The 12,517-nt window shown below is 37.8% G+C and overlaps 1 protein-coding gene across 1 annotated transcript in view; it reads left to right on the forward strand.

Moving 5' to 3' along the window:
• Positions 1–1,166: 1,166 nt before the first annotated feature.
• Positions 1,167–12,517, forward strand: part of LOC122077407 (nuclear transport factor 2B-like) — a 12,183-nt gene continuing 832 nt past the window's right edge. Inside the window, exon 1 of the mRNA XM_042643353.1 lies at positions 1,167–1,671. Coding sequence (XP_042499287.1) covers positions 1,375–1,671 — 297 coding nt within the window. The 5' untranslated portion in view covers positions 1,167–1,374. The remainder of the gene's footprint in view (positions 1,672–12,517) is intronic.

Consider the following 12,517-nt stretch of genomic DNA (forward strand, 5'->3'; position numbering starts at 1 on the left):
AATTTGGGAGAAATGTGATAGATACCTATCTAACAACTGACCAGATTCACACTTCACACCATATGGTGAACTCTAGCGAGAGAACTATAATTAGAGAGCCTGGTGATCTCCATGAAACTATAAAATGTATCAAGATTACTCTTTCTTTGATGATTTGGAAGCTGAAGCTGAAGCTGTGGAGGCAGCCAGACTAAGGAGAAGGATCAGGGGGAAGCTGTTGCTGCTTCTAGTTGAGGTGGTTGTTAACCAATTGAGCAAGTAGTTGTGTTCCCAAAATTACATAAATGACCACATTTAAAAGAAATCATAAGTTCTACCAAAAAAAAAAAAAAAAAAAATCCACCTACCTATCCAGTGCAGTTGGTGAGTTGTGGTGTGCAAAAATCCCATGTTTTTCAGGAGGTCTCGAGTTCTTATTCAACCCCGGTATGACCTGATCCATGCGGTTGTGGGGTCAGTGTGAGCCCGCAGGATTAGTCAGGTTGAAGGCCTGGAAACCCGTGTGAGTGGTCCAAGGTGTGCCTAGTGGAAGTCGAACTTAGGATATCCGAGTTTATGGCTCGTACATAAATAATGTCGTCTAAGAGCAAAGAAATGCGATTACAAGAGTTTATTGTAACCCCTTTCCAGTGCAAACAGATTTTTCCATTAGTCATTAGTAGGATTCTATAAGTTAAAAATAACGTAAAAAGAAAAATATTAGATAAAATTGGTAAAAAATAAAAGGGTTTATTCCATTTTTTGTTTCTAAGTCTATATTCAAACTTTGATGGATAAAAACCATGTAAAAGGAAAGAGATCGGCCTGCTCCCAGACATAAGATTACATAACATGATTCTCTTGAAATGAAAATTTTCTACCTTCTTGATGCCTTTGTGTGTATTCTTATTGACCCCTCACTTATAGAAGCTAAGCAATTTGACAGTGATCTTTTACCCTTAAAGAATTAAATAATAATAAAAAATTTTAATATTATGTATCATTACCTGGTCACATAGCCCCTTACGGGTGTAAAGGCCAACAAAAGTAGATGCCCAAACATCTAACTAAGGGTTAAGATAGTCTTTTCACCAACCAATGTGTCTGGGCATAGGGTTTGCGACCAGCTAGGGATTTTTTTCCAAAATGTTATTACCAAAATATTCTTCTTAGGATTTTCATTTGGAAACAACTGGAGTCTTGTCCGAGAAAAAGAGGTATTCATAGACAGTGGTATTAATCCATAAAATAATCCGGCGAAGTATCGCAAGTATTTGGCAGTGGGTTTACAAATAAAACCCGTGAGGCTCTCCGTCTTCTTGATTTGTTTCTCCTCCCTCCTCCTTCCCTATTAGCGAGAAAGAGAAAGAGAAAGAGGCGAGGATTACGACGGCGATGGATCCCGACGCTGTAGCCAAGGCTTTTGTGGAACACTATTATTCAACATTTGATGCAAATCGTGCCGGTCTTGCGAACTTGTATCAGGAGGGTTCGATGCTCTCCTTCGAGGGTCAGAAGATCCAAGGTTCTCAGAACATCGTTGCTAAGCTCACCAGTCTCCCTTTTCAGCAGTGCCAGCATAGTATCAGCACCGTCGATTGTCAGCCTTCCGGTCCCGCCGGCGGCATGCTCGTCTTCGTCAGCGGCAACCTTCAACTAGCTGGGGAACAGCACGCCCTGAAGTTCAGCCAGGTATTCCGTTCTAACAACTCATGCTGCCCGATGATTGTAATCTTAACGCTTCCACCGGGGTTTTTAGGGTTTTATTGGTTTTCTTGATCGATCTTTTAGTGGATCTGTTTATCGGTGGATCGAACGTCAAGTCTGATTGGTTTATCCGCATATGCCTATTCATTCTTTTCTTTTCCTGATTGTTGTTTAATGCATGGTTTGGGACTGAGATTGAACGGATTGTCTGTTATGATTATATAGATTATTCACTAAATAGGTAAGTAAGATCTGATCTATTATTGTTATCGTTCGATTGGGAAGCATTTTCTCTACTTGCTATATTTTCTGTGGAGATTCACGGTTTTTGTAGGTCGTTTCCATTTGATCTACTTATGATCAATTTGTGGCAGGAACTTTTGTAGGTCGTTTCCATGGCAATCCTTAGCCTCTCTTGGTTGAATTTTTTTTGGTAATTTAATTGGATAATTCGAATGTACTCAAAGTTGAATTTGAATGCATGCAACACCTGTTTAGTATCAGTATGTGGTTCTGACTTTATTCCTCATCTGATCTGTTATGTGATTCGGCCCAGGGTTATTTACAGGCCTTCTTTGTTGTGTATTTGTTTCAACTAGAAGTAAGGTTCAAGAAGTCGGTTGTGACTAAGGTTCTATAACCGAATATTTTGCAGAACCATCAAATTTCGGTGGCTAAGTGATTATATTTAGGCCTGAAACCTTATGGAGGCCCTAATTAAGTATTCCTAAACTCAATGAAACCTTTAGATTGTTAAAAAAACACACTTAACATGTTTGTTTGGTTTCATACCCTAGGTTGTTGGCAGTGTATGGAATAACTTGGCTGTATATTTTTCCAACATAGCCTATACTGCATATAATTTTGTACTATGACATACAAAAAAAAAAAAAAAAATGAAAACAACCAAAATATGCAATTCCAATTTACTGAGAGAAAAATCATTTAATGTTAGTAACTGTCATATTGTTACAACTTACAACTACAAGTACACCATACTAGTAAAGTGTTACGACTATAACTCCATATGTGAACAATCAACAATCAACAATTAACCCTTTTTTTTTTTTTTTTAATAATTTTGTTGCTAGAAAATCAATTTTTAAACCAGAAAAATAAAAATAGTTTAAAACAGAAAATTAAATCAGACTCCATGAAGTCAGATAAGCCTATAATATCTAACACCAAAAAAAATTGAAGCTTAACTACTACATATGCAAAAAAATTAACTCTAGGGAAAAGGGGTGTTGTGAATCTTGAAGAACTCTAGCTCAAATGCACTAAATCTTTATTGTAGATGTGCTGTACAAACCTCCAACACATCTTTCCACAAAATTTTCGAGTGGAATGGCCAAAAAACTCAAAAGAAAGGGATGGGAGTCTAATTCACAGGTTTCAGTTGAAATATGTCGAAATTGGTCAAAACATCGACCCATTTTGACCGAGATTTGAAATGTAAATGAAATGAATTAATGTAGACTAGGATAGGGGTCTAACCAAGTCTCAGCTTCAGGATCTTTTAATCTAAGAACAACCATAACCAACCCAACAATATAACAGAAAATCTAAATAATAGAAGATAGTCTAGCAGGCTATCGACTTCAATATGGTAGTACTAATGAGGTCAAACCAGCAGCAACCTTTTAGAACTAAACCAGGGACTGAAAGTAGTTCCATTGGATTCACAAACAACTGTAATCCATGAACCAAAGTCTAACACAACAGCAATAGTCAAACCAGTCCAATCGATCTCAGTTTCAGAAATTCTGTAACTGAATAAACAACAGGGAATATAGGATTGAAATTATCAACTAATGAAGTCAAATCAGTGAGGAATAGTATCAGCAACCAATTAGCAACACCCAATAGAAATCGATTCGCAAATCTGGGCAGAAATTAGGATCGGCCAGAATAGGGAGAAATCCCCTAACTGCAGATTCCTTGGTCTGATGAGCCTCAAATTAAGGTTGAGTTCTCCTCTATATGATCTTAACACTCGATCAAAAACAGAGAGCCATCGGATGGCTGGATCTGAAGAAAACCTCTTGGACTTCACGCCGCAAAGAGTTAATTGGATCAAACACCAATTCCTTCAGCCTTGATCAAACACAAGACAACTCTTCATGAAGAAGACAATAGCAACAACCATTATTTTTTTTATCAAAATCATTTTAGGCTTTTAGGAGCCTCCTCTTCTTTATTTATAATGTTAATGGGGGAGAGAATTACAAAATAGAAGGTTCCTCAAAGAGGAAACCAAATATTCTCCTAATACAATAGTTACTAAAAACTGAAATTAGAAACTAGTTGAAAAATGAAACTAACTACTAATGACTTGACTCAATTAACAACTTGACTCCTAAGGAAACAAATATAACTCAAATCAAGCCCAATTAAAAAGGAAACTAATGAAAATGGAAACTAACTAGTAATCCCGTATTCAATCTTAGACCCCCCCTTTTAGACCCATAAAAGTAGTCTATTACACTCAAAACACATGGGATCAAAGGCCCAACATGTATGGAACCCAACCCTAAGCTTATTCCTAATAAAACAAGCCTATTTTGGTAATTAATCTGCATCATGAATGTACTGTTTTGGCAGTACAAAACTGAGATGCTTAGACGGTATGGAATTTCGACTGAAACTCATGTCTATAACTCACATGCAATTTCTCTTCGACTGAAATCTTGAACCATGACCAGAAGTCGTATGGGTTTATGCTTGGTTCTCTCCTGAAAATGCTTTTAAACTTCACTACTAGCATTTCTTGGGCTAGGACTTTGGGATATATTATCTCAACAACATTATTTTTTATTCTTAGTTGTATCCACCACCATCAACACCATCAGGACCAGTGTGGACTTGTGTAAAATTTTGTGCTACCACTACCATTTGCATGTGTTGTCTTGCATTTAATTTGTTGTCCCTTGTCTCTGTTGGGTCATGATTGACACTGAGAGGGGGGTGAATCAGTGTGCCAAATATTTTTTCATTTTTCAGCTGTACCCCTGATATGGCAATCACTATTTGCACTTCAATAGCACAGTCTACTGATGCTACCCAGAGCTGCTATGTATACTACTGACCATTCTTACTGTTGTACGGAACTTACTCACATAACCTATATTGCTGCCCAGAGCTGTCACACGGTAATCACTGTCACATACATACACAGTCGTATGCACATCCACATTGCACCACCAAGTGGCCAGGTCTACCAGATGTACACACCCATTCTACAACCAAGAACTCCAATCCACAATACAAATACCAGCATACACATCCACATCCACAACACAAGAAATACGTGCTTCGGCCAGTTGCCTACATGCACGGAGTAATGCCCACTGTCGGGCTCAATATTTACTCAATACTAATTATGATTGCACCCACAGCTAAGGGAACAGATTCCCAGTTTCCACCAATGACAGACAATGGCTAGGTTTTCACCATAGTTTTCTCATAATGATATGAGAGGCCGCACCCACGGCAAATAGGTTTAGGTAGTTGTAACTACCAAGGAACACATAGCCCTTGTGTCCAGCACCCATTGAACAAAAAAAAAAAAAAAAAAAAGTTGGACTTATGACAATGTCCTATAGTGAAGCGCTCATATATGCAAATTTTCCCCAAAATAGACTACAACTATCACTTAGGCATTTTATCAAATATCTTGCCTACAATGATTTATAATAATGGAAATTTGGCAAAAGTGAGGTTACCTTGGCAAGGAGTAACCGTCAGAGATGCAATAATGTCGATCTCCACTTGATGCGGGCCATAATCATATTGTCTCAGTGCTGCCAATGCTTCAACCCCGGTTGGCACTTGGGTTTCTTGAAGCAATTCACAAGAACCAAATTCTAGGTTCTTGTTATTTTTCTTTCTTTTCTCCTTGTCTTTACTTTCATGGAGCAATAATAGCATTCACATTCACACACACACTCCTCTCTCTCTCTCTCTCTCTCTCTCTACATCTCCTCTTCTAGTCTTCGTTGTAAATAAAGCTTTAATGGGGAAATAGTATTTTTAACAAGAACCATCAAACTCCATTAATTGGATTTGAGAAAATCTTTCTTGAGAGGCATTCAAGACACACACAAAGAGAGGGAAAAACTTCTTCTCCATTTCCCTCTTCTTCTCTTCTCTTCTCTTCAATTTTCTTTTTCTTTTTCTTTCTCTTTCTCTTGGCAACAACCAATAGAGCTTGTTGCCTTGGTTTCCAGCAGCTTCCTAAGCCTCTAATGGGGGCTATGGATGAAGTGCAAGAGGATGGAAGTCTTTCATTCAAACCCTTAGCCTTCCAAGAGCTTCAACTCGTTTTTCCGACCACCTCAGCAACCCTTTTGCCTGATTTCTTCCCTCTGGTGTGTAGAGTTCGGAGAGATGAAGAATCTCCAACTTGAATCATCCAAATCCGAGTTAAAATGAGGGAGATATGACCATTTGAAGTTAGAGCAATGAGATAGCCTGAAATGGAATTTTCGTAGGGGTGGCGTAGGCTACACCGGCGGCGCATGAGGCGCAGATCTGGCCGTAGGTCTCATCAAAAGGTATCTCTTAATCTGAGCCGTCCGATTGAACCAACAGACAATAGATCTAAACCATAGATTTTGAATCTCGATGATGTCATCATGACGTACGTGCTGACATTGTCAGACGCGTTGTCGATCACCGATTTTGGTGTAGTGAGTTTCACGGTACTCTGCCAGTTAACTTTAATAAAGCTCCATCGATCTTGACCGTTAGATCGGAACCGATTTGATATGATTGGCTTAGATCAAGAAATGGAGAATCTCTTTATAGATTCTATGCACATACGCTACACAATCAAGACTCAATATGGTGAGGCACCACACCATCATATCTAATACACTTTACCAATGAAAAGCCTCGGATAAGCATCTTCAACGCAAGTTCTTGCACGAACCGTCATATTTGAATCTGACCGACATGGCTCAATCTGAGCCGTGTATTAAGGATCCCTCTGATTCTCTTATATATACATAAGCCCCTGCCTTCATATTTCCAGTGCTAAACACCCCTTATCAACTAAGACCTTCAAAATCTCCAAATTACATAAAAGCCCTTCAAATTTCAAAAATAAATACCAAAAAATCCACACAACAGCAAGAGCATATTGATGAATTTTCGGTTTAGATTTTCGAACCGGCTTTACGAAAACACTTATAACTTTTTCATACGATATCCGATCGAGATGAAACGAAGTGTGTTGGAACCGTAACTGGACGCTCTACGACTTTCCAGAAGACTCAATCATCTGACTCAGCCATGTAAAAAGACTAAAATGCCCCTAGACCCTTTCCAATGACGCATCTTTCTCATACGGAATCAGAACGCGATGAAATCAGAACCGTTGGAAAGATTGAATTTTTGTCGTATTGTTTTACATGGGGAATACTTCTTTTAAAAAATTCATCTTCAAGGCCGAAACTGCCCTCGACTGTCACAAATGCCGTAACTTCTTCATACGGTATCGGAATGTGACAAAATCAGATGCACTGGACTAGATTAATTACAATCTATATTTTTCATGAAGAAACAATCTGCCAAAAATGTCATTTTCACCGTCAAAAATACCCCCGAGCGTAAATAGGCCAATTTTATCAGTTTTGACCCAGAAACTTGCACCACATACTAAGGATGTATCAAACCATTCCATGCGTACCAAGCGGCTCTGTTATCTCACCGGTGACACTGGACACTACCATGTCATCATTTTCATCCATGTTACCCAAACTGGCCATGTCATCACCGCTACATGGCCGGGTTGCCAACAAGGACGACCATAAACCAATAGTCTCTATGGGATTTAATTATATGGATGATGAAAAGGAAAATTTTGTTTCTTTAATTTAAAATACCACCAGCAATGCTACCACTGTTTTTATTCAGCAACTTCTATTCTTTGATAGATTATGGTTTTCTCCCATTCTGATTTCTATGCATTTTTATCCTCTTTTCGTGTGGGATATTTTTAATGTCCTTTTCTCCCTCAAGTTAGTTTTGGGATTTACATACTTTTGTAAGTTGTCCCTCCGCTTTTGTTTCTCCATATTTTTGTGGATTACATAGCTTGTTGACATAGTATATCATAAAGTCCAGATGTTACTTGTATACACATCTCATTACCATGTAAAATTTATGATTCACTACCTTCTTATATTTATGTACAACTACCAAAAATGCAATTGATCCATCATCTCATTTTTTAATGGGCTTGGTTATGAAGATATATGCATTGTTATTTGCTAGTGGATGAGAATAATACATGATTTTGTGATGTAGATATGCACCCATGGAGCGATCCATACCCATTTGGGTATCCAGCGAGAGATGAACCGGATCCATATTGAGTCCTTAGTCTAGTAGGATTTTAGTAGTTTATTTTATATAGGATATTAATATCTTTAGTTTATTTTATTCTGTTTATTCTTGAGAAGTTGCATACGTAGGACATAGTTAGAATTGGCTTAGGATTTCTTTTCCTTTTGAGTTAGCTTCCTTTTGGGATTTCTTTCCATGTTAGAGTTTTCCAATTTCCTATTTATATGCTTGTAATCGATTGAGAAAGACAGATTGAAGAAAATATGAATTGAGTTTTAGTATTGAGAGCCTTAGGGCTGTGTGATTCTTCTCTCCCCCATTTCTTTATGCGATTTTTCCTTTTCTCCCTTTGGCTACTCCATCAATTGGTATCAGAGCCGAAGGATCCCCGTTCCTTCCCCCTCATCTCTCTTCTTTCCTTCCATCTTTCCTTCCCTCCATCTTTCCTTCCCTCCCCCATTCTCTGTTTCTGTTACAGAGACTGAAAAAAAAAAAAAAAGAGAGAGAAATCGATTCTGCCTTCTCTATGGACAGAATCGACCCTTCTGTCCCAACCCCTCTTTTCTCCCAACTTCCTCTGATCAAGCCTTAGGGTTCCGACAGCAGAAGAGAGAGAGAGAAAAAAAAAAGGAGCATCGTAGTAGGGAGAGAAGAAAGAATAGAAGAAGAAAAGAGAAGAGAGGCAGAGACAAGAAGAACAAAAAAGAAACAGAAGAAGCAGCAGAAGAAGATAGAGTCGACAGAGAAGCCATCAGAACCCCATCTCAGTCGAACCCCTCTGCAGGGTTCTAGCAGCTGGAAAAAAGAAGAAGAAGAAGAAACGAGAAGACAAAAGAAGAAGAAAAAAGAAAGAAGAAGAGAAGAAGAAGAAGAAGAACTCCTTTTGTCGGTAACATAAACCCCCACGATTTTCTCCTTTTCTCCCCTTTTTTCCTTTAGTTATCTTTTTTATTTCCCAAAATACCCCTGCCCCCACCTTTTAATACTTATGTCTTCTTACCTTGTTTTTCCAAGTATACCCCTCTCCCCTACTACGTGAAATCCATTCTTCTTGTGTTCCAAATTGAACTGCTACCCAAAAAAAAAAGAAAAAAAAAGAAAGAAACCATTCTGCCATTGCTCTTTAAACCTCCTTATTTACCATTCTGCCACTCACTTGTTGCTTTGAGTATCCATCCATAGTGATTCCAACAACCTAGGCGATGGATCTAGACCTTTTACTGGATATCCACCAACAAATGCAATTGATCATAGAGAAGCTCGCGGACATCAAAACCCAAGTACACTCTACTTTCAACTATGTGATCTAAGCCGTTGAACAACATGTAGATGAACCAGAAGATGAATCGCCAGTGGTAGAAGATGAGATGGCACCATTGGGAGTTGTAGATCAACTTGTGAAAAATTTTAAATCGGTTGCTCTTCAGTGAATCGATCGATTTTATTTTCCCGAGTCATCACTTCACCAATGAACTTCGCGTCATGGATTTCATATCGTTTGATTTTAGTTTCGATGGTGATTTCATACAGGCAAGGATGGATGCTGATTGATTGGTGTTGATTCTTCCATTCTACAAAACTCGTGGACGAGTTTTTCTCAACATCGGGAGAATTGATGTAGATATGCATCCATGGAGCGATCCATACCCATCTGGGTATCCAGCGAGAGATGAACCGGATCCATATTGAGTCCTTAGTCTAGTAGGATTTTAGTAGTTTATTTTATTTAGGAAACTAATATCTTTAGTTTATTTTATTATGTTTATTTTTGAGAAGTTGCATACGTAGGACATAGTTAGAGTTGGTTTAGGATTTCTTTTCCTTTTGAGTTAGGTTCCTTTTAGGATTCCTTTCCATGTTAGAGTTTTTCAATTTCCTATTTATATGCTTGTAATCGATTGAGAAAGACAGATTGAAGAAAATATGAATTGAGTTTGAGTATTGAGAGCCTTAGGGCTGTGTGATTCTTCTCTCCCCCATTTCTTTATGTGATTTTCCCTCTTCTCCCTAAAGCTACTCCATCATTTTGTTGGTTGAATTTTTTACATGGATATATTTCTGTTTCAAGATGTGGTTAACATATTTTTTAGTTCGTTGTTCTGTGGATTTGAGCCCCAACCATGGTTTAACTTGGTATTTCACTGCATGGTGTTGCATTAATGTATGGCTATAAATGACTTGATGTGCCAATTACTTCCGGTGAATCTTAGAATGGTATTTTTCAGGATGATTTTGAGGATGATACTCATTGTTAAACAGTTACTATCAAAGTTTTGTCTCTCTGTGCATGTGGCTGGGAAGCATGACAATCTTGCAAGTGTCACATCTTTAATTCACTGTACATATTGGAAAATATAATTCAATTTCAGTTTTTCAAAGTTCTTGGATGTTGGATCTAAAGTCAAATTAGTGTCAATACTCATTAATTGTGGCATTGTGCATTCATCGTGGCTTTTATTTACCTTTTGTTTTTCTGTCTGTGCTGCTTTGTCATAGTTAATCTGCCTATAGAATATGACATTTAGGATAGGGAATCAATTTATTGGTGGTGCTAGACTGCTAAAAGCACGTTTGAATAACCCTGATCAATTTAGAGTTTTGATCCATCGAACCGGTGCTGATGAATTCGTTGGTGCTGTTCATGATGAGGGCTAGAACTAGGATCCTGGAGTAATAGCATGGCTCTCTTTGTATGTATTAAGTTAAAATCTACATGCTGAATGCAATTTGTTTTAATGCTCTTAAAATCTATATAGGAGTTGATTTGAGTTTCATGTCTGATTAAAGGTGTGAACTTCAAGGTTTGTAGAAAATGTAAATGGATTTGACCAAATGTATCAAAGGGGGTAAACCCACATTCTAAATTCTAAAAGATGGGTCTTTTATTCTATTACCTTTTTATTACCCTTTTGATAATTAGTGTTATGCTCTGGGGAAAGGGATTCTTTGAACATGAGGTGTTTCCTATGCCTATTCACATAAACGTTTTTTATTCATTTTCTCAAAGAAAGAAAAAATAATAACATATTCTTACGTGAGTAGGCGTAGGACACGCCTCATGTTCAAGGAGACTTTTCCCTATGTTTGATTACTTTTCCTCTAAAAGATTTAGAAGCAGAATTGGTTTTTTTGGGGATTTAGTCTTTGCTTTGGATCCTGGGTCTGGTCGATCCTATCATTTAAACAATTGTAAATTCAGTTGAATCTTTATCATGCTGTCTTCACTAAATAACCTTTTTGTTTGTGTTTGTGTGGCACATGTACTTTTGGAGATTGGATCAATGAGTATGTAAATAGCTTCATGGTGCATTTTGCATTTGGGTTGTGTATATTGGCACATGGAAATTGGAATTTAGGTTGGAATTCAACCTTCGGTTGTGTGGATCTTGTAAAATTCTGTACATTGAGATATCCTCAGGGTCACAATACACGTGTTTTGTGGTAATTAGGAAACCCAAGCAGGAGCTATTTTTTCCGGTTCCCAAACACCTTGAAACAAGTCTGCACTTACCTTACACCTTGAAACACATCCCCACGTCTCTCTATCAAGACTCAAGTTCCCGCACCCCACTCACTTGCCCCTTCTCTCTTCTGCAAGACGGATTAAGCATCTCTCTCTCAACCTGCACTCAGAGTTCTATTTATGTGGTCTACTTGCGCCCATTATTGGATTGAAGGGTTGCAGGACTGCTATTCTGACCCTTGGTAATTGTATATAGATATGGAAATTGAAAATGAGCTAATTGGTAGGAAGGACTGCTTGCACTGCTTAATGTAGACAAGCAAACTAAACCCTAAATTTCGGAAATTTGGATCAGAAGCTGGCTAGAATCTTCTTGAATAAATATTAAATAGGGGCACAGAAAATGTGCAAGAGATTTCAATATAAGGAAATGATATGGAAATTTAAAAGAACAGATAAGCTGATTAAACTAGAAACGAATATAATTCTGGTTTGAATTAATTGCATGAATGGATATGCTAAATAAGGAGGTACAATAGGATTTAATAAGAAAATTGATAAAAAAAGAATTTGGATTAGAAGAAAAATTAGATAGCTAGCAGAAAATAGATCAGATCAACACCAATGGTGTTCAATTATTCTTGGTGACCTGAACAAATTTTTAAATTAGGAAACACAGATTTCTTTTGGAATAAGAGAACAGGGCAAGGGTTTGATAGATGCAAGCAGTAGAGAGAACTTTATTCTGTTGACTGGCATCTGTAGAGAATCATGAAAGATACTTAACTGTAAAATTTCAGGTTAAACTAACAACTAGAAGGACACGTTGGAGAAATCGATTGAACAAAATAGAGATGGAAGACCGAGTATTGTGGCCTTGAGAGGAGAGAACGGACTTAGAATCTGACCTGGGAAGTGGGAGTTGACTGAATTGAGGAAACAGAAGTTGATGCTGGGAGAGAGATTCAACGAAAGAGATGTATGCAACTGCATTCTCATAAGTAACTACTCTGTCCC

This window comes from Macadamia integrifolia, chromosome 4, assembly GCF_013358625.1.
Source record: "Macadamia integrifolia cultivar HAES 741 chromosome 4, SCU_Mint_v3, whole genome shotgun sequence".
In the NCBI taxonomy this organism is placed as follows: Eukaryota; Viridiplantae; Streptophyta; class Magnoliopsida; order Proteales; family Proteaceae; genus Macadamia; species Macadamia integrifolia.